General features: G+C 42.9%; 1 protein-coding gene across 1 annotated transcript; it reads right to left on the reverse strand.

The window, feature by feature from the left end:
• GCGR (glucagon receptor) lies at positions 1-26582 on the reverse strand. The gene is made up of 15 exons (XM_051995371.1): positions 25965-26582; positions 13160-13220; positions 12855-13014; positions 12649-12751; positions 11653-11760; positions 11442-11563; positions 11250-11356; positions 10178-10334; positions 8432-8591; positions 8212-8272; positions 7387-7456; positions 3978-4066; positions 2879-3017; positions 2665-2706; positions 1-2086 (listed from the first exon to the last, which is right to left on the reverse strand). The coding sequence occupies exons 3-15, from the start codon at positions 12900-12902 to the stop codon at positions 1796-1798; spliced, it is 1497 nt and encodes a 498-aa protein (XP_051851331.1). The 5' UTR covers positions 12903-13014; positions 13160-13220; positions 25965-26582; the 3' UTR covers positions 1-1795.
• Between the last annotated feature and the right edge of the window lie 235 nt (positions 26583-26817).

The following is a 26817-nucleotide window of genomic DNA, read 5'->3' on the forward strand; positions in this document are numbered from 1 at the left end:
AACTGTGGGAGTTATTTATTTTGCAGCATTACAAATTCACATGCATGCAGGAACATATACAGAAATCAAGACACGTGCACATAAACACACAGAGACATCACACACAACATATTGACTCTCCTCCTTCCTCATTCCCCCTCCACCCCAGCCTGGCTCCGATCCCTAAATGCTCATTGACATCCAGAGCTTTCTTCTCCATGGAGACCTGCAGGATCTATCTGCCGTCTATGTCACCCCAACTGACTGGTCCACATTCCCTGCCCTGCTGTGCAGAGATCAGTTGGATGGTTCCTGGGATCTGAGACAGAGTTTGACATGACATCAGGGAAGGAGGAAGGAAAACAGGTAAGGGAGTTGGTCTTTCACAGACTTAATCACAGAAAAGGGATAGTGGTATTGAAACTAGGTGCAAAAATTTGACCATGCTGGTAAATCCCTTTATGAGGTACAAATTATGAGGTCCCTCGAATGAATCAGAAAGGAAGCCACATGATAGGAGGAGGAATGATGGGTCACCCGTCTGGGTGACTTGTAGAAGTCAGTTCATTGAGTCTGGAAAAAAGTCTTGAAAGATCCCATTTTCTAAAGGGACCTGTAAAAGACTCATAAAGCTGGAAAAAAGAGAAGTTTTTAGAAGCCATAGAGAACTGGGGAGAGAGGGATTATGGGTTGAGGCAATCGCCAAGAAGAAAGGGGCTGAAACTCTGGGAATGAAGCTACTTTGACAGAAGCTGTTCCAATTTCCCAAACCTCTTCCTTCACTATTATGATTCCAAGGAGGTAATCCTATATTGAGCTCTTTCACATGAGCCCAGAGGTTTTCCTTTGGGCATGAAGAAAGTCTGCTTATTTTTATTTGCTTTAAACCTTTATTTTGTGTTTGTAAAGATAATATGTTGGTTGTCTTTATATTTTAATTACCTTAATTATGTTAGATACTGTCTTCACATGTGAATCACCTCATCTGTTAGTCAAGGTGAACTTATTGGGAATATGGTCTGGAGGAAGCTAATGAGGGGAAAACATCCCCAGGAAAGACATAGAAATAACACTGAGGTGTTTTGCCAGAAATAGTTGTCTTTGGCTGGGAACTTGGAACTAGCAAAAAGATATGGAGAGTTACAGATTCTTTCATACCACTTTCCAGAATGGAGAAAGAACATTCATACTGGAAAACCTATTTGGATAAGTCAGTAGGAGGGCAGGAGGAAATAGGAGTGGTTTAATACCACACCATCCCATTAACACTTGCTACACAGATATGACTCCATGTGGAGACGCTGGTCCACATTCTCTATGAGTCTGGTTTTTGTCTGTAGCAAGAGCTACAGAAAGGACAGATAGCACTACTTGGTACCCAGACAGGGGAGTACCAGGGCACTTGTTCTGCTTCCCTTCTCCCACCACAATTCATTCCATCTGCCTGTCTTTCCCTTAGCCTTAAGACACTGATCTCCAACTTCTGGGCTACAGATTCTAGACTCTAGATTTTAGATTTCTAGGTTATTAGAGCTGAAAGGAACCTTGGAACTCACTTAGTCCGACTCATTTACAAATATAGAAAATAAAATTGAGAGTGGGGAAAATATTTGCCTAAGGTCACACAACTAGTTAACCACCAAGCTGAGTCAACTGAGTGTTTTTTTCCACAGCACCACACTGCCTCTGAGTCCTTTGGGTAATGTCACCTCTCTCCAGATGGGCTCCCTCGACTTTCTAGGTTTCTCCTGACCTGCTGCTCCACCTTCCAGGTTCCAGGCTCTGGGTCCAGAAGCCCCTTCCTCACACAGAAGGCTCAGAAGTTGCTCTCTGCCAGCCCAGGAAAGGTGGTTCCCCTGTCCTCAGTGTCTGGGTCACAGGAGCTGACCCCAGTCTTCTCAAGATAGGAGCTTCGAGTTAGAGCGTTTGCCTGACTGCCTCCTGCCCCATTGCTGGTGCTGCTACAGCTGACCAGCTGGCGCTTCTCCCCAGGGCAGGTGGACCCCGGCCGGCCGGAGCTCATGTGGCTGCACGTGTGGCGATGCTCCTCCTCCAGGGCCCTCCCGAGCTGCCAACGACGCCAGGTTTTCAGCAACTCTGCCTGAACCTGCCAGCCAGTGATTGGGCACATTCACATATATGCACTTGGAGGTGGGAGCATGTTGGGGGCTGAGAGGAATCCATATGGGCGCAAGTAACATATATTCATGGGCAGAGGAGCTGGTTTAGAAGGGCACAGTTGGTATGGGCAGAGGGAAGTTACAGAAAACCCAAGATGGGATCCTATTGAAAGCCACTGCATACTGAGAGGCTAAATGGGGTGGACATTGCATGGACAATCAGGAGACCTGTGTTCTGAGCCTGGATTTGCTATTTTAACCAGGTATATCATCCAAGAAAGACCCTTCCCCTCTCTGAACCTCTATTTCTTTCTCTGTACAAGAGGTCCAGGGTAAGATCTCTCAAGGATTGTGCCTTCTATAAGCTATTGAACCTAAGAGATTTATATGATAAACAGCAGGACCAGCCCCTAGATTGAAGGTGAGAAGCTCAGCTTTGCTCCTTTGACTCTCCCTGGCTCCTTATCCATCAGGGTGAATACAGATACTTTAGACTGGCTTCACACAGGGGACATAAAAAAATGGGAAGGTTCCCTAGAATGGGGACTGAGAAGGTCACCCTTACCTCCTTGTTGACGAAGCAATAGAGAATTGCCACCAGCATGCCCTAGGGTAGAAGAGAAAGCCAAATCAGGACAGAGAAAAGCAGCACCCACAGCCTTCCATGGTCACCAGCAAACTGGAGAAAAGGACTTCAGCAGGCCGGGGAAAAGGGAGACAGAGCATCAGTCCTGAAGTGGGCTTGGGGACATTAGGGCTATAAGTGTCAAGATATTCACCTGGAATGAACTGAGAAAGAGGTCAAAGAAAAGCTTGATGGAGCGTAGGGTGCCCTGGGCATGCTCATCCGTCACGAAGGCAAACACCACCTCATGGATGCCCAGAAGAGGGATCAGAGTCAACGTTGACTTGGCCAGCCTGCCAGGAGGGATATTAAGTCATTCCCAGAATGTAGCCACAGACACACCCTATGGACGTGATGCAGAACAAGGTCTGGAAAAGGTCTAGAAGGCATCCTTCTGGGAGTAGGATGTCAAGGGCTGTCCCTATCTATACCTCCCCAACAGCTACCCCCCAACTCCAAGTCCTTGCCTGATTGTTTTTCTGAGGTGTCTTACCACTTATTGGCTGTACCCTCCAACACTTCCTTAAACCTCTCTGAAATTCAATTTCCTCACCTATAAAATGAGAATAACAAGACTTCCACTATTTACCTCACAGGATGGTTGTGAAGAAAGCACTACAAATAGTCTATAAAGTGTTACATAAATGAATGTAAGGTGATAGTGGTGGTGGCTGAGAAGTAAACTGCCTTAGTAGATCATTTGTATCAATGCCAGAAATATCTGGGTTCAAGTTCCACCTTTGACATGTTCTGGCTGTGTGTCCCTGGGGCAAATAACTTAATCTTTCAGTGCCCTAGTGCACCTCAGTTGGTGTCCAACTCAAATAGAAATGGGATACATTAATCTATACACAAAGATCTCGAGGATCACAGATCAACTTAGTTTTAAATTTTGACATTTTCTATATTTTACTGAATTTTATTTATTTTGTTAAATATTTCCAAACTACATTTTTTATGGGCTGCATTGCTTCATGTTTGACACCTCTGCCTTTGATATCCCTAAGAAGAGAAGGTGTTGACCTGCATTAATTAATGGAGTTTCCTCACCTGAAGTGCTCTAAACCAATGAAAGCAAAAGTCTACTTCCCATCCCCATCCCCATCATCATCATCATCATTATCATCATCAATATTATTATTAATGCTACTATATTAGCACCTTGTCTCTGTGGAAGGCAGGGAACAGACAATGAACTGGGGTCTAGTAAATTATACACATTCTCATATACTCACACTCTGCCAGCTACTCACCGAAATTTGTAGTCAGTGTATCGCATCTGGTGAGCCTGAAGTTTGGAAATGAGGATCTGGATGATACGAATGAAGATGAAGAAGTTGATCTGTAGAGAAGAGCAGTAGCAACTCAGAGAGAGAAAGTGGGCTACTCCTTGGTCCAAGTTCTAGAAAAAGCAGCTGTTAGGTTCACTCCTTGGGTCTAGAGCCAGGAAGACCTGAGTCCAAACTTGGCTTTAGACACTTATTAGCTGTGTGACACTAGGCAAGTTATTTAATCCTGTTTGCCTCAGTTTCCTCACCTTACAGGTTTGTTGTGAAGATAAAATAAATAATTTAAATTTTTTTCTCAATATTATTTTATTTTTCCAAATACATGTCAAGATGGTTCAACATTCATTTTTGTAAGATTTTGTATTCTAAAATTTTCTCCCTCCCCCTTCCCCAAGATAGCAAGCAATCTAATATAGGTTATATATGTATAATACTTTTAAAGATATTTCCATATTTGTCATGTGTAAGAAAAATCAGACCAAAAGGGAAAAAACCACAAGAAGGAAAAAGCATTTATGCACATGATAGTTGCGTCTACTATAGTCGATCATCTTATAGATGAGATAATATTTGTAAGAAGCACTTAGCACAGTGCTTGGCTCTACAGAAATGCATATTCCTTTCTCTTCCCTGGAAATTGTAAATAATTATAGTTTTCTAACTTCATGGTTAGCTTATGTCTTGTGAAATTCTCCCCTTTCTATGTACTGCCTTAATCAAAACAGATTTCTGCTCTATAAAACTAGCACAGTAAAAGAAGAAAACATCAGGTTGCTTTTTTTTTTTTAATTCAAATTTTTTTATTTCTAAAGAATTTGGTTAATATTTTGACCATTCAGCCCGGCTTCTATACTTTTTAGGTATGTCTCCAATGTTATTCTCATGTCTATTTTTATTATTTTATTATATACATATAAATTATATTACACGATATTTATATATAAAATTATTTAATTATTTAAAAGATTCTGTCTTCATATCTCCATTTAACACTTAGCATAGTATTTGCAGAAAGATAGTCAGTAAATGGTGTTATTGGCTCACTGATGAATCAAGGAACCAGACAACTACCTGAATGACACACCTGTTGATTATTGATCACATAATTGGATTGATGAAATATGAGGAACTAAAAAAGGAAAGACTCCTGATATTTGTATAAATGATAGTTTCTTTATAGCTCATAATTATGCTTGAACTAATCAGCTGACTTACTGACCTACTGGCTGCCTAGTCAATAACAAACTGACTACTTGGCTAACCAATTGACTGACTGGACCAAATGACCAATCAATCAATCAATCAACATTTATTAAGTACCTACTATAAGCCAGGCACAGTGCTAAGTGTTGGGAATGTATATATGAAAAAAGGCAAAGACAGTTCCTTCCTTCATGCAGCTTACAACTAGTGGAGGAAATAACATGCAAACAAATATATACAAAGGAAGTTACTTTCAAGGTCAATAGGAGTAATTAACAGGAGTTAACAGTAATTAGCAGAAGGAAGATACTATAATTAAGGATTGGGATGGTTTCTATTAAAAGAAAGGATGTTAGTTGAGATTTCAAGGAAACTTGGGACAGAGAAGAGCAGAGAAGAGAAAGTGTTCCAGGCATGAGTGACAGCCAGAGAAAGGTCTGTGGCCACGAGATAAAATGTCTAGTTCATGTAAAAGCCAGGAACCAGTGTTATTGGATTAAAAAGTATTTGTAAAAAGATATAAGAAGACTGAAATGTACGTATGTATATGAAGAGAGACAGGTTGTGGAGGACTTTGAATGCCAAATAGAAAATTTTGTTTTGGATCTTGGAGATAATAGGGAGCCAGTAGTTTACTGAGCAGGAGTAACATGGTTGGACTTGCACTTGAGAAAAATCCCTTTGGTAGCTGAATGGAAGATGAATTGGAGTGGGGAGAGACTTGAGGCAGGCAGACTCACCAGAGACGTTGTAATAGCCCAAGATGAGCTTGATGAGGGCTTACACTAGAGTGGCAAAGTCAAAGCACAGAGGAGGGGATGGTCAAGATATTTTGCCGAGGTAAAATCAACAAGTCTTGCCAATAAATTGGATATGGGGAGGGATGAGAGATAGACCAGATGGTCAAGTGCTTTTGACTGACTAATGGTCTCAGTGAGCAACTGATCAAATGACTAATCAATCAAACAAATGGATTGTTGCTAACAAGGAATGAAGAGATTAAGACAAAAGGAAGTGTAAGATGGATCTCTTTAAAATAGATTATTAGAATGGTGAAATTTGAAGAACTAAAATAGGGGGGGCCACTTATGTATATAGGTTAGTAAGAGCTTTTATAGCTTATATTTGAGCTCGAAATAACCAGCTGACTGACAGTTAAACCAGTCAACTAGTGGAGAGAATTGGTTGTCTGCCTGGTCAACTCACTGGACTAACCAACCAACTTGACTGATCAATTGACTAGTGGACCAAGCAATCATATGATAAGTTAATCTACTGACCAATTGAATGGCTAACTAATCACCTTAATGATTGCTTGATCCAAATGACTGCTTGGCCAATCAACTGATTGAATGTCAAAGACAGTATGTGATTCAGAGCCAATACATATGCGATTCAAATGATAAGTTTTGACACATTTAGATAAGATCTACTGGGAATGAAGTGATCATGAAATGCTTCATATAGAAATAGAACCTTCAAGGATAAGAAAAATTTGAACAAGGATAGTGTAAAGGCAAGTATGAGGTTGGGAAATAGCATGAACAAAAGACTGTAAAGAATGAATATAAGGAATTTGAACTTTAATCTATGTGTAATGGGGAGTTAGTGTGAGTGTGGTCCTGAGTAGAGATGTGATATGCAAAAATAACAAATGAATTTGAGATTGGATAAGGATGAAGTGGATATGAGAGGCTAATATGAGGTCAGTCAAGTTGTATTCATTTCAATAGTCTAGGGATCTGGCAGCAGAAATAAAATAAAGGGCCATTATAAGGCACATTGAAAGAAGAACTGATAGAACTGGATGATTGTACATAAGCAGGGAAGGGGAAGGAGAGACCAGTGAAATATTCCTCTATGGTATAAAGCCTTAGTGGCTATGCTACCATTGATGGAAATAGGTTTAATGTGATTGCCTCTCTCAAGCCTTGGTTTTCTCATCAATAAATATTTCCTGAAGCTTAGACTCGATGATCTGTAAATTTTCATCCTACTCTAATATTTTATGATGTTATGATTGGTTGACCAATCAGCCAACTGTCTAGCTGAGCAATTAACTGCCTAGACAAATGATTGACCAAACCATGGTTTGACCAACCAGAAAAATGATGGAGGAGAAGCATGGAATCAATTGGAGGGTTTGGTGGTTGGGTGATATTGTACTCACCAGGATAGCTAGGAAGACAGGGAATCGGAGGATCCACCAGAAACCCATGTTATCATTGCTGGTCCAGCATCTGAAAAAAGGGATGAGTTATCTGTGGGGTGACATATATCTGTTCCAAGCTCTGTTCCTCTTCAATCCAGCAGCGATTAAACATGAATCCAATTCATTCCACAGGATATGAATCACTAATCATAACCACAAGATCCAGGGACACACATTCTTATGGCCAGACAGTCTTAAAAAGTTTAAGAAGGGGAAGGTTGAAGGAGAAAGTAAATGCCAGATATTACAAATGCATGCAGAAAGCAGTCCATTTTGGGGGACAAACAGATACTACCTTTGCTGTCATTGGGTAACCAATGAGACACCAACACACAGTCATATAATTAATCACAAATGCACTCATAGCAACACACACACATAAAGCCCAAGATTCAGTTGCCCATATACAAATACACACAGACACGTTCACTGCCAGGAGCACCAGCTAAGCTCTTACCCACCACACTTCAACATGCCCAGAGTTATAATACCCAGATACTACACAAATACAATCTCAGAATGAGCTAGACAAAGAAAAGAAGTCTAGAAATTGAAGGGGGAAACCTATCGCCTAGGTAAAAATCCCTGGCACCTTGCCCAAGAGATCTCCCAAGGCAGAGCTCATGGAGTGGGATCCCCTTATGGAGACATATGTCTCCTAAATTTACCTTTACCCCTCACTTGTCCCAGGATATAACCTTCCTCTACCTTCACCTTCCCAAAGTCCTATGGTCCCTCTCCCTCTGCTCCCCTCTCTATCCCCCATTAGCTTCTGGTACTTACTGGATGTTCTCATAGAAAAATTTCACCACAACCCAGGGGATGACAAAGAGGATGGGGGCCCCTGTGGAGACAGATAAGATGAGATTTCCCCCTTGTCCCTCCCCTGGGGGAGCCAGGGCTCAAACACTGCAGAATCCTTACCACAATCTCCAGCTCCCCTTTCCCCCAACCCCGCTCCCAGCCCCCTACCATATGCCCTGTTTTCTGGCCTCCAGCTCACCCCATCCGATGCCCAGGTAGAGGTTGAAGTAACTCTTCTCTGAGAAGACAGCCAGCACCAGCAGGTTGTGCAGGTAGACACCTTCCACCAGCAGCCAACAGTAATTGGCCACGATGCCGTACTGCATGAACACCGTGGCCACTCGGCACCCTGCCACCGCCTGGCACATATACTGACATGGGAGTGGGTACCACAGATACCCCACACCAGGCTTTATACCCACCCACCCTCTTTCTTCCTTCCCTCCCTCCTTCCTTCCTTCCTTCTTTGCTTCTCTTTCTCTTTTTTCTTCCTTCCCTCCCTCCTTGTTTCCTTCCTTCCTTCCTTTTTCCCCTTCATTTTTCTCTTCCTTCCTTTCTTCCCTTACTTTTTCTCTTCCTTTGATCCCTTCCTTCCTACTTTCCTTCTTTCTTCTATTCCTTCTTCCCTTCCTCCCTTCCTTTTTCCCTTCTTCCCTCTCTCCCTCCCTTCTCCCTCCTTGCCTTCCTTCCTCCCTCTCTCCTTTCCTTCCTCCCTCCCTTCCTTTCTTTCTTCCTTCCTTTCTCCTTCCCTCCCTCCCTTTTCTTTTTTTCTTTCTTTCTCTTTCTTTTTTTCTTTCCTTCTTTTTCTTTCTTTCTCTTTCTTTCCCTCTCTCTTTCTTTCCTTCTTTCTTCCTTCCTTCCTTCCTTTTATTTCTTCTCTCTCTGAGTAAGACATATACTCCTACTGCAACATATTTAACATATATAGGACTGTTTGCCATCTTGGGGGGGGGGAGGAGGGAGGGAGGGGAAAAAAACAAAACATAAGTGATTGCAAGGGATAATGTTGTGTAAAAATTATCCTGGCATGGATTCTGTCAATTCAAAGTTATTATTAAATAAAATAAAATTAAAAAAAAAAAAAAAAAAGAACTGCCAAAGCAACACCAAAAAAAAAAAAAAAAAAAAAGACATATACTCTTTCTTTTTTTGTCTCCCTTCCTCCCTCCTTTTTTCTCTTACTTTCTCTCTAATATATATATATATATATTTATAATTGTGTGTGCATTTGAATATTTGAAACATCCAAGGTAACCTTGGAAGGGAAGGCACTAGCAGCTGGAGTTGCCTCAAGCAAAAGTAGGTGCTAAAGCTGAATCTTGTAGGAAACTCAGGATTCTGAGAGGAGAAAGAACAATCCAGACATGAAGGATAGCCAATGCAAAGGCAAATGAGAGATGAAATAATGTGTGAAGAAGAGGAAGTAGGAGGAATATTTAGAAGATGTTGTGGAGAAAGAAATGATGAAATTTGGCAAATGATTGGCTATGCAAGGTGAGGACTGAGAAGTATGATATCTAGACGCAAACCTAGCATGGGAACCTGAATGAAAGAATAGTTGTGCCTTTGTTAGTAACAGTAAAGCTCCAAAGAGAAATGGGTTTGGGGGAAAGGATAATGAGATTTGTTTTGTTTTGGACATTTTGAGTTTGAGACATCTCCAGGACATCCTTGTCCAATAGGCAGTTGATGACAGGGGATTGGAGTTCCACAAAGGAGACTAGAATATTGCAAATCTTGGAGTTATCTTTATAGAGATGATAAATGAACCCAGAGGAGCTAATGAGGGAACCAGAAGAGAGGGCAAAGAGAAGAGGGTCCAGAACAGAACCTCAGGGCACCTTCACAAGTAGGGAGCACGACACAGATAATAATCCACCAAAGGAGACTGAATGAGAAGGGTCAGGAGAAGCAAGAGAGAAAAGGTCTGTCCAGAGGCACTGACCTCATTACTGAGCCAGACGCTCACATTGAGGTCATCTCCAATCTTCTGACTGTATCGCGTCTTGAGCAGGACATCAATGACCAGCACAGAGCTGGCCTTGAGAATGAAGGAGACAAACAGATTCATGTGGATGTAGTTACGGGTACAGTGCAGCTTGCTGTGGGGGAAGAGCAGGAATGAAAGCGCCTACCCAGCCTCTCCAATTAGCCGTCCAGGCACTCTCTGGACTCCTTATCCCCTCCCAGTATCTATTCCATCTTCCTCAGTCTTTGCCCTGTTCTCACAAAGGCACCTCCAAATGCAGAAACTCCTCCTGTGGGCTTTCCCACCCCAATATTTCCACAAAGGATGCCAGGTAGTGTCATAGTGCATAGAGCACTGAGACAAGTGAGCAGGACTCATCTTCCTGAGTTCAAATCTGACCCTAGACACTTACTAGCTAAGTGACTCTGGGCAAGTCACTTCAATCTGTGTGCCTCAGTTTCCTCATCTGTAAAATGAGCTGAAGAAGGAAATAGAAAACTACTCAAGTGCTTTTGCCAAGAAAATCCGAAATTGAATTGGACTGGGATACAACTGAAAAATGATTAAACAGCAAAGTCCCCATAAAATCATAGTTAGAGCTGGAAAGGATCTTAGTGGTCAATTTACAGCCAAGGAAACTAGGTCTAGAAAGTGACCAACATGAGGTCACATGGGTAGTAAGTAGAAGAGCCAAGATTTGGATCCAGGTCTAGTTTGAACTTTTTAGAATCAAGGCTTCTCCTTGATACTGTTGGCATTTTCCCCTCCCAATTCTCCCATTGTTTCAATCTCCCTACTCTTAAAATGTCTATGACAACCAGAAACTATAGCTCCTGAGACCTCAGAGATAGAAATCACTTAACCATTCTGTGCCTCAGTTTTCCAGTTTGTAAATAGGCCATGATTGTAGTATTATTAATATTATTCCTAATTTTTTTGTGAGTTTCAAATAGTAAAGTGTTTTTGCAAACCTGGAGCTGCCTTTTACGTAGTCCCAAGAAGCCCTGCCCACCCTTCCCACATCCCCAAGCTATCTTTTTCCAGGTACCTGAAGCCCAGCAGGATAAGGAGGGCAAGGAGCAGCGTTCCTAAGGACAATGAATAGCCCACAGTGTACATCACCTGGAAACTGCTGTACATCTGAGCAGACTTGTTCTGGGAAGTGAGAATGTGGTCAAGAGCTTGCCTTGTCTGGGCACTCCCAGCTGATCCCCTTCCCCAGCCAAGACTCCCCACTGACCTGTGACCAGAGCTCACTGATGTCCATTTGACACTGAGAAGCATTGCGCCAGGCCTGGCCTTGGGGCCCTTTGACCCACTGCCCATCAGGTCCACATTTCTTGAAGACAAATCGGTGCTGCACTAGAAGGGGGCACACTGGGGCTCGTTAAGGCTCCCCTCTAACGCAGTCCCTACATCTCTTTGCCCCTCTCTCAGTCCCTAAAGTTTACCTTTATGATGCCAAGGCAGGTACCAAGGGCAGGAGATGTTGGCTGTGGTGTTGGGGAGGGTGTCCGGCCAGCAGGAGTATTTGTCAAAGGTCCTGTTACAGACCAGCTCTGCTTGTGGGGCAGGGAGGAGAAGAAAGGGGGTGGCTCTGGCCCCAGCCCCCTCTTTATTCTTGGCCCCCCCGATTGCTCCCATTTGAGACTGTTAACCTTCTTCATCTGAGATGGCGCAGCCCTGACCCCACAGTCCCTCAAACTGCTTTCCTCTATGACTGGAGCCTGGATGAAGAAGGTGGGCTTCTCCTCCTTTCTTAAGTTCTCACAATATCACTGGGGATTTTTATACTTAAATCCAATCAAATTTGTGTTGTAAATATTTGTTTCTGTATCTTATCTCACCTTCTAGGTTGTACTCCTTGAGAGTAGGGACTGAGTCCAATTTCATTTTTTGTACTCCAGTCAAGCCCTAAGCATGATATCTTGCCTATAAAAAATACTAAATAAATGTTTTTCCTATTTCATTTTAAAATCTTCTTTGCATTGTTGCCTTTAAAATCAGGGGCACCTTTGTGGCACAGTAAACAAGGTACCAGACCTGGGAGTAGGAAGATTCTTCTTCCTGAAATCAAATCTGGGCTCAGACAGTTATTAGCTATGTGTCTTGACCCTAATTGCCTCAGTTTCTTCGTCTGTAAAATGAGTTGAAGAAGGAAATGGCAAACTCCCACAGTATCTTTGCCAAGAAAACCCAAAATGGGGTCAGGAAGAATCAAACACAACTAAAAAAAAATGACTGAATCCTTTAATGTCATTTTCATCCAGTTATCTCTTTCCCTATTCTCTTAACTAGGGAGCTTGTAATGCTGATGTTTAAAACAAAATAAATAGAAAGCTGCCTTGCCAAGCAGTTTCCTGAAGGGGCTGACAGGGCAGAAAGCTTGGAAATAGGGAAGGCTTGGGACCATGCTGGAGGGGTGGCCCTGGAGCAGGGGGCCTCACCCGTGGGAGGGGGCAGCAGGCTCAGGTTGTAGTGACACTCATCGCTGTAGCTCTTCCATTTTTCAAAGAGGAAATCCATCACTTGGGCAGAAGAAGCCTGCAGCTGAGGGGCAGGAGAGATGAATGGCACAGGACCCAAAGCTAGGGACCGGGAGTAAAGGGGAAAGGGTCCAGGATGTGGAGGAAGGGGCGGGGGAAGGGCTCACCTGACAGGAGATCAACAGCAGTAGCAACAAGACATGAGTGAGAAGCATGCCTCTGGACAGCTGTGGCCCACATCTGGGTGGGCATCAGAGGTCTGGTGGCAACTATCCACTGAAATTTCCCAAGGACATTTAGCTCTCGTTGGGAGCTAGAGGAAGTAGGCTTTAGGGGAGAACCAAGACAACAATTTATACAATAATAAAAATGATTCTAAAGACAAACAACTTTGAAAGACTTTGGAACTCTGACCAATAGCACAGTGACCATCTATAATCCCAGTGGATTCATGATGAAACATGCTACTCACCTCCAGAGAGAAAGGGAATGAAGTCAGAATGAAGGTCAAAGATTGAGGTATATACTTGGACCTGAAAATAAAATAAAATTGAATTAAAATGAAGGAAAAAGCCTCCACAGGTTTAGAGTCAGGAGACTTGTCTTCTTCCTGCTTTACCACTGGCTAGCTGTATATGACTTGATCTGCTGAGGATTTTTAAAAAATTTATTTAAATTTTAATTTATAGAATAAAACAAGCATTTCCATAACACAGAATAATAAAAAAAATATGATAGCACATGAAACCACATTTGTATTATGTAAAACTTACTATTTTTTATTAAAGTTTTTATTTTCAAAATATAGGCATGGATAATTTTTCAACAATGATCCTTGCAGGTCAATGTTGAAAAATTACCCATGCATATATTTGGTAAATAAAAAGCTATAATAATAATAAAAGGGAAAAAAAGAAAAAAAAGAAAAGAAAAAAGGCTACTATTATTGGAGGGAATGTGGGAAAACTATGACACTAATACATTGCTAGTGGAATTTTGAACTGATCCAACCACTCTGGAGAGCGATTTGGAATTATGTTCAAAAAGTTATCAAACTGTGCATACTCTTTGATCCAGCAGTGTTTCTACTGGGCTTATACCCCAAAGAAGGGAAAGGGACCTGCATGTGCACAAATGTTTGTGGGAGCCCTCTTTGTAGTGGCCAGAAACTGGAAACTGAGTGGATGCCCATCAAGTGGAAAATGGCTGAATAAATTATGATATATAAATGTTATAGAACATTATTATTCTGTAAGAAACAATCAAGTAGAATGATTTCAGAGAGGCCTGGAGAGACTGACATGAATTGATGCTAAGTGAAATGAGCAAGACCAGGAGATCATTGTACAAAGCAACAGCAAGATTATACAACAATTAATTCTGATGAACATGGCTCTCTTCAACAGCGAGGTGATTCAGATGAGTTCCAATTGTTTAGTGATGAAGAGAGCCATCTACATCCAGAGGGAGGACTGTGGAATCTGAACGTGGATCAGCATTTTCACTCTTTTTGTTGTTGTTTGCTTGCATTTTATTTTGCTTCTCATCTTTTGGAGGGAGGGTTTGATTTGATTTTTCTTGTGCGGCAAGATAATTATATAAACATGTATGTATGTATTTTTTTTGTGCAACAAGATAATTGTATAAATATGTATGTATTTATTGGATTTAACATATATTTCTACCATGTTTATCCTATACTGGACTACTTGCCATCTAGGGGAGGAGGTGGGAGAAGGAGGGAAAATTGGAACACAGGGTTTTGCAAGGGATAATGTTGAAGAATTATCCATGCATATGTTTGAAAAATAAAAAGTATTAATTTTTAAAAATTAATTTTATTTTTTTAATTTTAAACAATGACAAAAAACAAGATTTTGCAAGGGTCATTGTTTTTTTTAATTAATTTTTTAAAATTAAATTAATTTAAATTAAATTTAAAAATTAATTTTATTTTTTTAATTTTAAACAATGACAAAAAACAAGATTTTGCAAGGGTCATTGTTTTTTTTAATTAATTTTTTAAAATTAAATTAATTTAAATTAAATTTAAAAATTAATTTTATTTTTTTAATTTTAAACAATGACAAAAAACAAGATTTTGCAAGGGTCATTGTTTTTTTTAATTAATTTTTTTAATTAATACTTTTTATTTTTCAAACATATGCATGGATAATTCTTCAACATTATCCCTTGCAAAACCCTGTGTTCCAATTTTCCCCCCTTCCCCCACCTCCTCCCCTAGATGGCAAGTAGTCCAGTATAGGATAAACATGGTAGAAATATATGTTAAATCCAATAAATACATAGATATTTATACAATTATCTTGCTGCACAAGAAAAATCAAATAAAAAAGGAAAAAAATGAGAAAAAATAAAATGCAAGCAAACAACAACAAAAAGTGTGAAAATGCTGATCCACGCTCAGATTCCACAGTCCTCCCTCCGGGTGTTGATGGCTCTCTTCATCACAAGATCATTGGAAATGGGCTGAATCATCTCATCAACTTACTGTTTTTAAAAAAATATATAATAGTTATGTAAATGTTTTTCCTCTTTTTTTTCTTCCCTTCCCCTTTAGCGCCTCAAATAGGTACATGGATATAAAGTTATTCTATACATACTTTCATTTAACAATTCTTTCTTTGAATGCAGATAATATTTTTCTTCCTATGGCCTTATTTTTAGTTTATGTATTTATAATAATCAAAATGACTTAGTCATTCAAAGCCATTCTTAAAACAATATTGCTATTATTGTATACAATGTTCTCTTAGTTCTGCTCTCCTACTTCATTCTGTGTAACCTGGGGTCTGCAGATTACCTAGTGTGTGGGTAGATTTCAGAGGTCTGTGAATTTAAATGATTTTAAAATACATTTTTATTCTCAGTTACTTCTAACTGAATGAAATTTAGCAATTCTTTCTTTCCTTCTTTTTAATAATAGCCTTTTATTTTCAACATACATACAAAGATAGTTTTCAGCATTTACCCTTGCAAAACCTTGTGTTCGAAATTTTTCTTCCTCCCCATCCTCTCCCCTAGACAGCAAAGTAATCCAATATAGGTTAAACATGTGCAGTTTAAAAAACATTTCCACATTTATCATAACATTTTTTTCAATGATAAATATATAGGCAATAAACCACAGTAGTATTAGCAGTATCTTCATCTTGGTCATCAATAGAAGTGATAGCTCTTTTCATATCAAATTACAGTTGTTGCAGCCCCTAAAATATCATTTACATTCATAGTTATGTTAAGTTGCTGCTAGACATACTACTATCTCACAAATTGGATTTTTAAAAATGTTTGATAGTTGTACTTCAAGGTAACTAGCTTCCTTTGTGAGCCTGTGTATTTTATGGTATGTATTCAAAAACAATATTCTGAGAAGGGGTATATGGGCTCCCCCAGAATGCCAGAGGGGTCTGTGTTACAAATAAGGTTAAGAATCTCTGCTTTGGATGCAACACCAGAAATCAGGAAGATCTGAGTTCAAATAAAACTCAGATACTTACGAGATGTGAGACCCTAGCAAGTCACTTAACTCCAATTGCATTGCCCCCCCCCCAAAAAAAAAAAGGAAAAAAAGAATCTCTGCTTACAGACAGAGTTTAAACCTGTCCTCTCTAGTCCTCATCCTTAAGAAATAATAGTATCCTTCCTATTTCTCTCACAGGGTTACTATGAGGCCAAAATGAAAGAACAGAATGAGCAAAGACAAATTTAAAATATTTCCCAGTGCTATTCTTACATTGGAGGAGGGGCCCAGCCACTTGTACTTCTGGCTCTCACAGATCTCACCCACCAATTTATATTCTGTGCCTCAGTTTTCCCCTCTGTAAATGGGGGTGATAGTAATACCCAAATGATTGTGAGGATATTCTCTTCCATCCTTCCCAATATCTCAGTGCAGACTTAGGGTTGGGGTGGCTGCCTGTCCATAGGGGCTGGGTGGGGGGTTAGTGAACTTCCCAGGGCCTGGAGCATTTACAAGGTGTCAGTACTTGGGGGTCACCTACACTCCCAGGGATCTGCCAAGCAAAAGCATAAATCCCCACTTCAAAAACCCAGTTAATTCCTTTATAGCTGGTTCAGGCCTTGGAATTTGTCTTTTAACTAACAAAGAGTCCATTCACTCCCCAGTTTCCCCCTACCCCCTACCTCCGGGCTGAAACAGCTCTGATCGCCCTCCCTCCGGCTCCTGCTTGCTCCTGCCAGGGGGGAGGAAGCCTTCAGAAGGCCGGCTCTCCTTCACATCTTCCCCACACACACAGAAGGAGAGCCGGCCCTCTGCTAAAGGCCCCTCATGCCGGTCTGGCTGCCATGGCAGGGATTCACATTGGTGGGGCGGGGGTGCCAGCCGACTTCTGGGCTCCTTATCAAGGGCCCCTCTGCGGGGTGGCGCCCACCGCCTTGCCCTGTCTAAGACAACAGACAGAATTCCTTCTGATCCCCCAAAGCAGAGACTGGAGCCCTTCTCCCTTCCATCTCCTATCGGAAGCCGGAGAGCACACGGGACAGTTTCCTCTTCCAGCTGTCTGGCTCCAGACTGGAAGCTCCCTCTCCCTGTTCCTTCCCTACCTATTTTTTAGCCTTTGGGAAAATCATCTCGGCTGTTTGGCCCTGACCCTCAGGGGCAAGCGGCTGTAGGAGGCCTCCCAGGAGGGCTGTCTTCCAGGGCTTGATCACCCGCGTATTTAGCCAGGAGGTCCTTGTGCTGGACCCCGGGGGAAGGTGGAGGCTGTGTGGGATCTCCTGAGGAGGAGCAGGGGAACACCAAAATGGCACTTTAAACCCTCCTGGATTACAAAGGTTGTCAGATGTGGAAACATTCCTAGGGCCATGATTCTATGTATAGCCAGCACGGGCAATGAGGTGGCCACATGGATGGGGCACTAGGAGTCAGGAAGACCTGAGTTCTCGTGCAATCTCTAGCTGTGTGACCCTGGGCAAGTCACGTGTCACCCTGTCTGCCTCAGTTTCCCCACCTGAAAAATGAGCTGGAGAACCACTCCAGTATCTTTGCTAAGAAAATCCCAAATGGGGTCATGGAGAACCAGACATGATTGGAAACACCTAAACCACACATCCCTATTGTATTCTAGGTACAGGGACCCACTCACTCTCTCTGGCTCATCATGCTCTGCTAACAACAAGGCGAGCACCTACACCACAAGGGCAGGAACACTAGGGCTACTAGAACAGCGCAGAAGTCCAAATAGTCTCCATCCATAAGGGAAGAAAGAAGGCAAAGGAGAAGGAGAAGGAGGGAAATGAAACAAGTTCCTTTTCTCTGTGGAATGACGTTTTCCCCCAGTTGAACTTGGTGAGGATGAAAGTCATTTTTCTTTCTCTCATCTGGGGCTGGGCCATCTTAGATTCCACCAGCCTTCCTCTCTGCCTCAGAAGGCAGCGTTTCTGGGATGCCAGTGAATCTGAACCATACAGTCATCAGCCACTCTATGAGGTGCTGTGCCAGCTAGATTCCGGGGCCATGATGTTTTCTGGCAGAAGCAGGGAAAAGAGTTCTTTGATTTGTAATTACATGACCTGGATTCAAATCTTAGGAGGAAGTGACTTAATTGCTTTCTCTGGGTTCCTCATCTCTAAAATAATCGATCAGTGCATCAATAAAAATTTGTTAAATTTTAAATTAATTTTAATCTTTAATAATATTTAATTTTAAAATTAAAATAATAGCTAATGTTTAAGAGTTTCAAAGTACTTCACAAATATTATCTCATTCTAAGCTTACAATCACCATGGGAAGAGAATGGTTAATTTAGTTCTAAATCTAAGATCCTTTATAATCATGAACATCCTCCCAGTCCCAGGGACCTCTCATGGAACCCTGCCCGTACAAAACAAAACAAAACAAAACAAAAAACCATAAATGGGCTAAGTAAGAAGCAGGACTCAAGTACTCTCAGTCCCAGTTCTAAAACATAAAGATATTTCCCTAGAAAATGAAGAAGCATGATGGGGAAAGATTATTAAAAAGACTCTGAAGGATCTGGATGGAAGTTGAAAGCAGTGGGGAAAGTAATGGGAGGTTTGTAGGGAAGAGAAAAAAGAGCAATTCAGGCTAAGGGAAAGACAGAAAGAAGCAATGTCTAAATTTGTCCCCAAGGCCTCTCAAACTCTCCTGGGCTCCGGGGAAGAAGGGCCAGAGAAGACCAGTGGGCACCTGACCTCATCTGATTTCTGATCAAATAGCTCATTTGCTTTGGCTTCTCAGACTAATATCTGCCTGGCTTCGTTGAGGCTTTATAACGGTTTTACAAACCAGAATTGTTCTTATTATTTGTCCTTCCTTCTGGAAGAGACCATGACAGCAGGGAGGTGACATCATGACGTACACATGAATTGGATTTAGGGGAGAAAGGGCTGGGCAAGCTGGGCAAGGTCACCTTTTTCCTCCAGAGCCATCTGGATCCATTGACCAGACACAGATCAGGACGACTGGAAATGGCCCTGGATGAAATGGGAGACCTTTAACTTGCAGGGGTCCTCAAACTAGGACCAGCGGGACAGATGCAGCAGCTGAGGACGTTTATCCCCCTCACCCAGGGCTATGAAGTTTCTTTATTTAAAGGCCCACAAAACAAAGTTTTTGTTTTTACTATAGTCCAGCCCTCCAATAATCTGAGGGACAGTGAACTGGCCCCCTATTTAAAAAGTTTGAGGACCCCTGCTTTAAGATAAGGTCTTCAGCAAGTTTCAATTTGATTGAGACTGCACCTATTCAGTGATTAAGGGGGGCAGCAATTAAGGTAAAGATAATTTTCAACCTTCACCCTTGCAAAATCTTGTGTTCCAGATTTTTCTTCTTCCCTTCCCCCCACAACCTCCCCATAGATAGAAAATAATCCAATATATGTGAAACATGTTCAATTCTTCTATACATACTATGCTGCACAAGAAAAATGAGATCAAAAAGGAAAAGAAAATTATATTTGCATGTATTTTAAAAATAAAAAACTATTTAAAAAAAAAAAGACTCTCCTCTTTCACCTGGTCAAAAAAAAAAAAAATCTAAATAAACCTGGAAGGGGAAGTTCCTCGGGTTTCTGGCCAAAACAGAACTGATTGCTATTTACATTCAATCTGAGTCAACAGATCCTCCTGGTCCTCTCAGTTTCCTGGATTGAGAATATAGTCACTTTTCAGGAATGTTCCTATGGGAATTCTCCAGTGCATATAGCTGCAATGATACTCAGGTTGTTACTGAACTATATTCTTATAATTAGACCAGTGCTCTCACTACCTATTCCACCAAAGCTCTAACCCTGCAAACGCATGGACATTAAGGGTCTGCCTTAAAGCTTTTAGCATAGGAAGGGTAGGATATAGATTAGGCAGAAAAGGCAGAGCTCTGGGGCCTGGCAGAGTCATCTGGCTAAAGTCCTTGGACTGTACCCCATATTACCTACTCATCCTATCTTATCTTTTTTTCTCCTATTTTAATCTCTGCCAATCTAGGGCGGACAGAGCCAAGTAGGTGAAGGTGAAGCTTGGGATAGATGGACTGAATAAGCAAAGTAGGGAGAAAAAGGAACTGGGAATAAGATAGAGAGTAGAGTGAGGGGAGTGGGAATATGAGGATAGGGGCAATGGCTAAAGAAAGACCTGGCTAGACATCCTGGATCAAGTGCTGGAAAGATCCAGCAAGGGATAGGAAGAGAAGAAAAAAGAGGAAAGAAGAAAGAGAAAGGTCTTTTTAGTTAGTTAGGGAGAAACCTCCTGGATAGCCCTGAGAAAATTTCTTAAATCAGAGGGAAGATGGTGATGGGTACCACAGAACTCCCAGCTATGAGACCAGCTCTGGTTTGGGCAGCTGGGCAGGCCAGTGAGTCTCTGATCTCTGGGATTCTCATCTAGAGATGGATCTTAGGGACCAGGTAGGGTATGTTGTGGAACAGGGAAGAAAGGTGTTGGTGTTAGCACTCTGCAGAGAACAACTCAAGTATAATTATTTCAGATTGAGGCGGAAAGAGAGAGAAAAATGTGTGGGAAGAAGGATTGAGCTCAAAAGCCTGGGATTGGGAATCCGGAAACTACTACTAATACACTGTCCCGTCTCGGGCTGCCTGGACCAAGATATCTCCAAAGCATCACAAGTTAGGCAGTCGGATTAGGATCAGAAATATGGAGATGAAGGATAAACACTTTACTTTGGGTGCCCACTTCTGCCTTGCTGCCTGACCCCTAGTCATGGAGAGAAAGTGAATCTGGACCAGACGGCCTGAAATCACAGAAAACACTATCCTGACCACACCTCCTTGGGTCACATCCCTCCTCACTAAGGCCCACAGGTACCATGCCAAGGCCTTCCATGTATCTGGCAGAGGAACATGCCAGCCGATGGCAAGTGCCAGGAGGAAAAGTTCCCTCTTTTCTAGTAGGACATATGGGGTTCTGGCTGGGCTTCTTGGCACTGAGGGCAGAGAAATCCCTGGGGCAGAGGGGGAACGTGACAAGGACGCAGCTCTGATCCATCCAGCCCAGCACAAATATTCTCACTTTCTCAGATTCCAAGGAACCTGACCTCAATGTCTTAGCAGCGCCAATCCCAAGCTCATGCCAGTCCCTGGCAAGGTTTTCTGGGTCCACTTAACCCAGTGCAATGAGGATAGAGTAAATAAGAGGAAGAAATGTAGCTGAAAGAAGTAATGTGATTCAGGATGGCTGGATCATAAAATTATTGATTTAGAACTGGACAGGGGCCTTAGAAGCCACCGAGTTCAGTCCCTTCATTTTACAGATGGGGAAACTGAGGCCCAGTTAGTGACTTGTCCAACTTCACTCAGGAATCACTCATGCCTCATTCATTCTCCTTCCAGTTGATTTTTGGAATGGCTAAAAGGATAGGAAAGTTGAAAAAATGAAATTTCTATTTGTCTGAAAAATCATAGCAAAATTATCCTTTGAATATTGACATAATATTTTTCTTGTGCAGCATGATAAATGTGGAAATATGTATAGAAGAATTGCACACATGTTTAACATATATTGGATTACTTGCCTTCTAGGGAAGGGGGTGAGAGGAAAGGAGGGAGAAAAAATTTTGGAACACAAAATTTTGCAAGAGTGAATGTGCAAAGTATCTATGCATGTGTCTTGAAAATAAAAAGCTTTATAAAAAAAAAAAGAAAAATGACATCATAGCAGCAATTAATCCTTCTGGCCAACACTGACCACATTGGAATCAATGAGCTAGCACCGTGCAAATAACTCCAGGACCATTGTGTACTAATCAGTCAAATTTCCAGGAATATCACTTTCCCACCATATTTCCCTTTTCCCCTAGTCACTTTAAAGACTTAGTTTCCTTTCTGTATTCCTTGTCAAAGGATTGAGCTTCTTCTCTGTAGATAAACTGCTTTCTGGGATAATTTTGAGATATGAATCTCAGTTGAATGTTTTGGATGAAGATCTATAAGGAATTGATTCAAACTTACGTCTAAAAGTCCTTCTCCAATAAACAAATGACCAAAAGATATGGAGTATTTTCAAAACAACATATCCACATTATTGATACCATGTCAAAAATGTTCCAAAACACTAATAAACAGAGATAAGAAAACCAAAGCAACTCTTGAGTTTTCACATCCCTAAGATTTGCAAAGATGATGAAAGAGGATAATGACAAATATAGAAGGGCTGTATGTACATTCATACACTGTTGGAGCTGTGAACTGCTCCAGCCATTTTGGAAGCCAATTTGAAACTATATCTCTAAAGTTTTAAATTTTATACCCCTTGACCCAGCTATGCCAGTTCTATACCCCAAAAAGATCAAAAAAGGAGACAAAGGATCCATATTATAAAAATACTTATAGCAATTCTTTTCATAGTAGACAGAATTGGAAACTAATCTGACCACTTATTGGGAAATGGCTAAACAAACTGTGGAATGTGAATGTAATGGAATAAATATTCTCATGTTGTGAGAAATTATGAAATGGACAGTTTGGGAAGATACTGTTCATAGACCTCTATGAACTTGGTGCTGAGTAGAATAAGCAGAACTATTATTTATGTAATGATAACAACATTACTGAGAAAAACAAAAAGTCCTTAGATCAATGTAATAATAAACCATATATTCAGAAGATTAAAGATGAAACCCATCACTCACCTCCTTCCAGAGAGGTAGTAGACTTCAAATGGGAATGTATGTTCCCAAGAATAAAAGTCAATATGGGAGGGTGAATATAAAGTCAATGTGGGAGGGATTTGTTTTGCTGGATTGTAAAAATTTACATGAAGGGTTTTTTTTTTCTTTTGCTGAGGCAATTGGTATGAAGTGACTTGCCCAGGATTACACAGCTATGAAGTGTTGAGTGTCTGAAATCAAATTTGAACTCAGATCCTCCTGACTTCAGAGCTGGAGCTCTATCCACTGTGCCACCTACCTGCCTCTTATCATGAATGTCTTTTTTTTTTTTAATTATTCAATTGATGGGGCAGTGGGAGAGAGTAGTAATAAATGCTTATAAAAATAAATAAATGGATGAATAGAAAAACAAAATAAAATTGGGATGTAGGCTAAGGATGCTTGAATAAGGTGGGCCATGGTTAACCTCGATGGGCTGTACAGTAAGCCTCCTATGGTTTGGGGGTTACGAGTCCTAGGAAGGCCCAAGGCCTCAGAATTTCTTTTCCTCCCCTGGCCACAAGAAGGATACAAAAATCCATAGTGGCAATATAGAAAAAAAAAATTAGGAAGGTGCTGAGGGCAATATTAGAACAAAAAAATCTGTATGCATGGTGAAAAAAGCTAGATGGGGCTCAAAAAGTGTGTGTTTTTTTATATGTATCTTCCTCAGACTATAATTAACTTGAGGGCAAGGAATTTTTTCACTTTTTGTCTTTATCTCCTTAGCCATTTATTGAGAGCGTCAAAGTGCCTTAACAAATGCTTGCTGATTAAATGTATGCATGTGTTTGTATATGAGAGTGAGTCAAGCAGAGATAGCCTAGATGGCTGGGATACAGCATGAAAGAGGGAATAAATAGTGGCCATTCCTTGTTGTTGTTTTCTTGTTTCAGTCATGTTCTCCACCCCATTTGGAATTACAGATGAGGAAATTGAGGCACACCGAGTTAAGTGACTTGCCCAGAGTCTGGGCTAGGAAATGTCGGAGGCCAGATGGGGACTCGGGAAGACTCCTTTTCCTAACTCCCAGCACTCTAGCCGCTGTCCCATCCAGCTGCCCCAAGCTTCCTCGGAGCCCTTAAGGACTAGGCCGGGAAAAAGCCAAGGAAGGCAAGAGGAAGGACGTCCAGCACATTTTCGTGTCCACCTGATCTGGAGTACCACAGAGGCAGTCACAAGCACATGTGTGGTTGGCCCCGGGCCCCGCTTTTCACACTCACACCCCCTGCACACAGTTGCGTGCACACGCTCGTGTCCACGCTTGGCTGAACAGGCTCATGCATGGCTGCTCATAGAGTCTCTGGGCTGGCCAGGGCCCAGGCCTCCCACTGGGCGCTTGGGCCCTGCTGGACCAAGGTGACGAAGGTATCAGAGCTCCCAGGGACCATCACACTGATCTCCGAGGATGCTGCAGGAGCCTGGGAGCAGCAGCAGCAGACTTTTGAGGAGTCTGGGAGTTAGAGGTAGGGAAAAGGGGTGGGGGACGGGAGGCAGGAGTAGAATATGGGTCTGGGAAGTTTCCCGCCCTGCAGGACGGGAGGAGGAGCCCTCTCTCAGGGGCTCCTAGAAGGGGAGATGAAGTTCAGGGGGTATGTGTGAGTGTGAGGGGGGGTGTTGTTTGTGTGAAACCCAGCAGGCAGCAGGAGGTCATAGCCCCGAGGGCACTAGAACACAGGCTCCTGCAGTGTTGACACACTAGATTCCTGGAGCCTACAAAAAGGTTTCAAATAAGGGCTCCGGGGAGCCAGGGACTGGGGGATGACTTCACCCTGGGCTCATGGCCCTTCCCTCTAGAACCTCAGGGCCGTTAGCCCCCCACAGTGGAGGAACCTGGGCTCTGAGGGTCAGAAGTCAAAGACAACTCAGGAGACTTGATGTCACCTTCCCTTCCCACAGGGCTGCGGAAAGGCTCCATAATGGCAGAGGGCAATGACCTTTACTCTGGGGGCAAAATAGCATCTGGCTCCCAATTGAGGTAGCTGCCCCCAAGTGGGAAGGAGCCCAGTGGACCTGCTGATGGGAAGGAAGGGAGAGATTTACTATTGGGGTCTGTTCACCCCCACCTCACCCCCGTTGGAGATGGACAGAAGAAAGGAGGGTCCCAGGTGCTGAGATTATTAGGGCAAACACCTCTGTTTGTGTATATGGGTGAGTGTGAACGGTGTATGCGTAGCCGGAAAGACCAGATGGTGTTCTAAAATAGTGTTTTCTGAGTGTGTATTTGTGTGTGTGTGTAAACATGTATGGGTATATGTATGAGGGTACAAATAAAAATAAAGTGGGCAAAAAGGCCTGGGAGAACTGGGTCTCTGAGGGAGTGGGATGTAATGGCAGGAGGAAGAAAATAGTGACTATTTGCCCTTTCCCCCCATCCTTATCCCCAACTCCTCCCAGGAGTAAATAGTGACAAACGGGGAAGGTAAAGGGGGGGGGGGGAGTCCAAGGAGAGCCAGGGACAGAGGCGAGACTGGGCTCTTGGAGGAGAAGCCTGCTGGATTCCCAGAAAGATAACAGCACCATCTCCCCCAGTCTTAGCAAGAGCTTAAGGGTGCCATCAATCCCGGGGGAGCTTTGGGGGCTGAAGCTAATTTTAAAATGTAATGTTGAAGAAACCAACCTGAATGCCTCTGAAATTGGCGGGGGAAGGGGGCGGGGAGAGATCAATCTCAGACCTGGGACTTGAGAAAAATGGTTGGAATAGAAAAATATTGACTGGTAGTCTCATGTAGATAGACAAGTTGTCACTAGCAGACCCCCAGCTCGTCCGCAATTACCTCTGTACTGATGCCGGTCCCCACCTTAAAGTCTAAATCTCCTTCTCCAGGGTGTTTCCCTTTAGTCCTTGCTACCACTCCGTTCCTCTTCCCCTTTCCTCTATTTCCTTTTCTTCTTCCTTCTCTGTTATCATCTTCCTTCTCTCTTCTGTTTCATCTTCTCTCTCTGCTCTTCTCTCCCCTTCCACGTCTAGTCCTTCTCTACACCCGCACGGTCTCCAAGGGCTCCTTCTCTGCCCTCCTTTCTTCTCTCCTCTCCTCCCCTTCGCCCTCTCCCTGCCTCCCGCACCTTAGTTGAGCGGCCGCCCCCCTCTTTGCCCCTCTCCCCGGCTCACCCTACCAGCCGCCAGCAGGTGTTCGCCGTGAGCCTTCCGGCTCTCGAGGGTCCTGAGCCCAGTCTCTTCCCCGCAGTCCTAGGGCAGGGGCTGGATCTCAGCTTTCCCGACCACCGAGCCCCGATCCCGGCTTCGGGATCCCTGCTTCCGACTCCCTGGCGCTCAGCACAAACTTTCCAGACCGCGACAACCGGTGGCTGCAGGGGTGGCGGTGGCTGCAGAAGGAGGGGGGAGGAGGAGGGGACGTCCCTAGGGGCCGCCTCCCCCCACTCCACCCGGATAGCGTCACCCGCCAGGCGGCTCCCGAAGTCCGGGACCCCAGCTTCAGACCCTCAGCGGCCAAATCCCCCGAGTCTTAGCGAACAAGTTCTTCCGATAACCAGAGCCGGGAGTGATGGAAATGTGGGTGCGAGGGCTCCTGAGGAGAAATGATTGGTTTGGGGGATTATTAATCATTCCTTCAATCCCCCCCCTCCGGGGCCATCTTCCTACCCCTGTTTTCTGATCATTAGCTCTTCCCAGGAGGTCCAGCCTGATTTGCTGTTTAAAATTCTGGAAGAAGCTGACCCCTTACTAATCACCAGCCACGCTAATGAATGACGAGGAGTAATTATGAACCCCTGCTGACCACACCGTAGCTCAAACAGAGGTGATGGAGCAAGAAGGGGGTGGGAGTGGGAGAGAAGCACAAGGGCTACTAGAATCCAGCTTGGACCCTGCTGGATGCCAGCGACGGAGACCGGAGAGCCAATGGACGGGCATAGACCCCTGGGAACCGGGAAAAGGTTTCTCTGACTTGGGGAAGCAGTGTCAGAGTCCAGGGAACTCTGAGTCCAATTAGGAAAGAGGCAAA

This window comes from Antechinus flavipes, chromosome 4 (assembly GCF_016432865.1).
Source record: "Antechinus flavipes isolate AdamAnt ecotype Samford, QLD, Australia chromosome 4, AdamAnt_v2, whole genome shotgun sequence".
Classification (NCBI taxonomy): Eukaryota; Metazoa; Chordata; class Mammalia; order Dasyuromorphia; family Dasyuridae; genus Antechinus; species Antechinus flavipes.

Bases quoted from the DNA above. Each gene is read 5' to 3' on its own strand.
- GCGR (XM_051995371.1), bottom strand. From the start codon at position 12,902: ATGCTTCTCACTCATGTCTTGTTGCTACTGCTGTTGATCTCCTGTCAG. The intron at 11,564-11,652 runs GTAAACTTTAGG...GCCCCCTTCTAG, and splicing joins CCTGCCTTGGCATCATAAAG to TGCAGCACCGATTTGTCTTC. The intron at 2,087-2,664 runs GTAAGGGTGACC...ACTGGCTGGCAG, and splicing joins ATTGCTTCGTCAACAAGGAG to GTTCAGGCAGAGTTGCTGAA.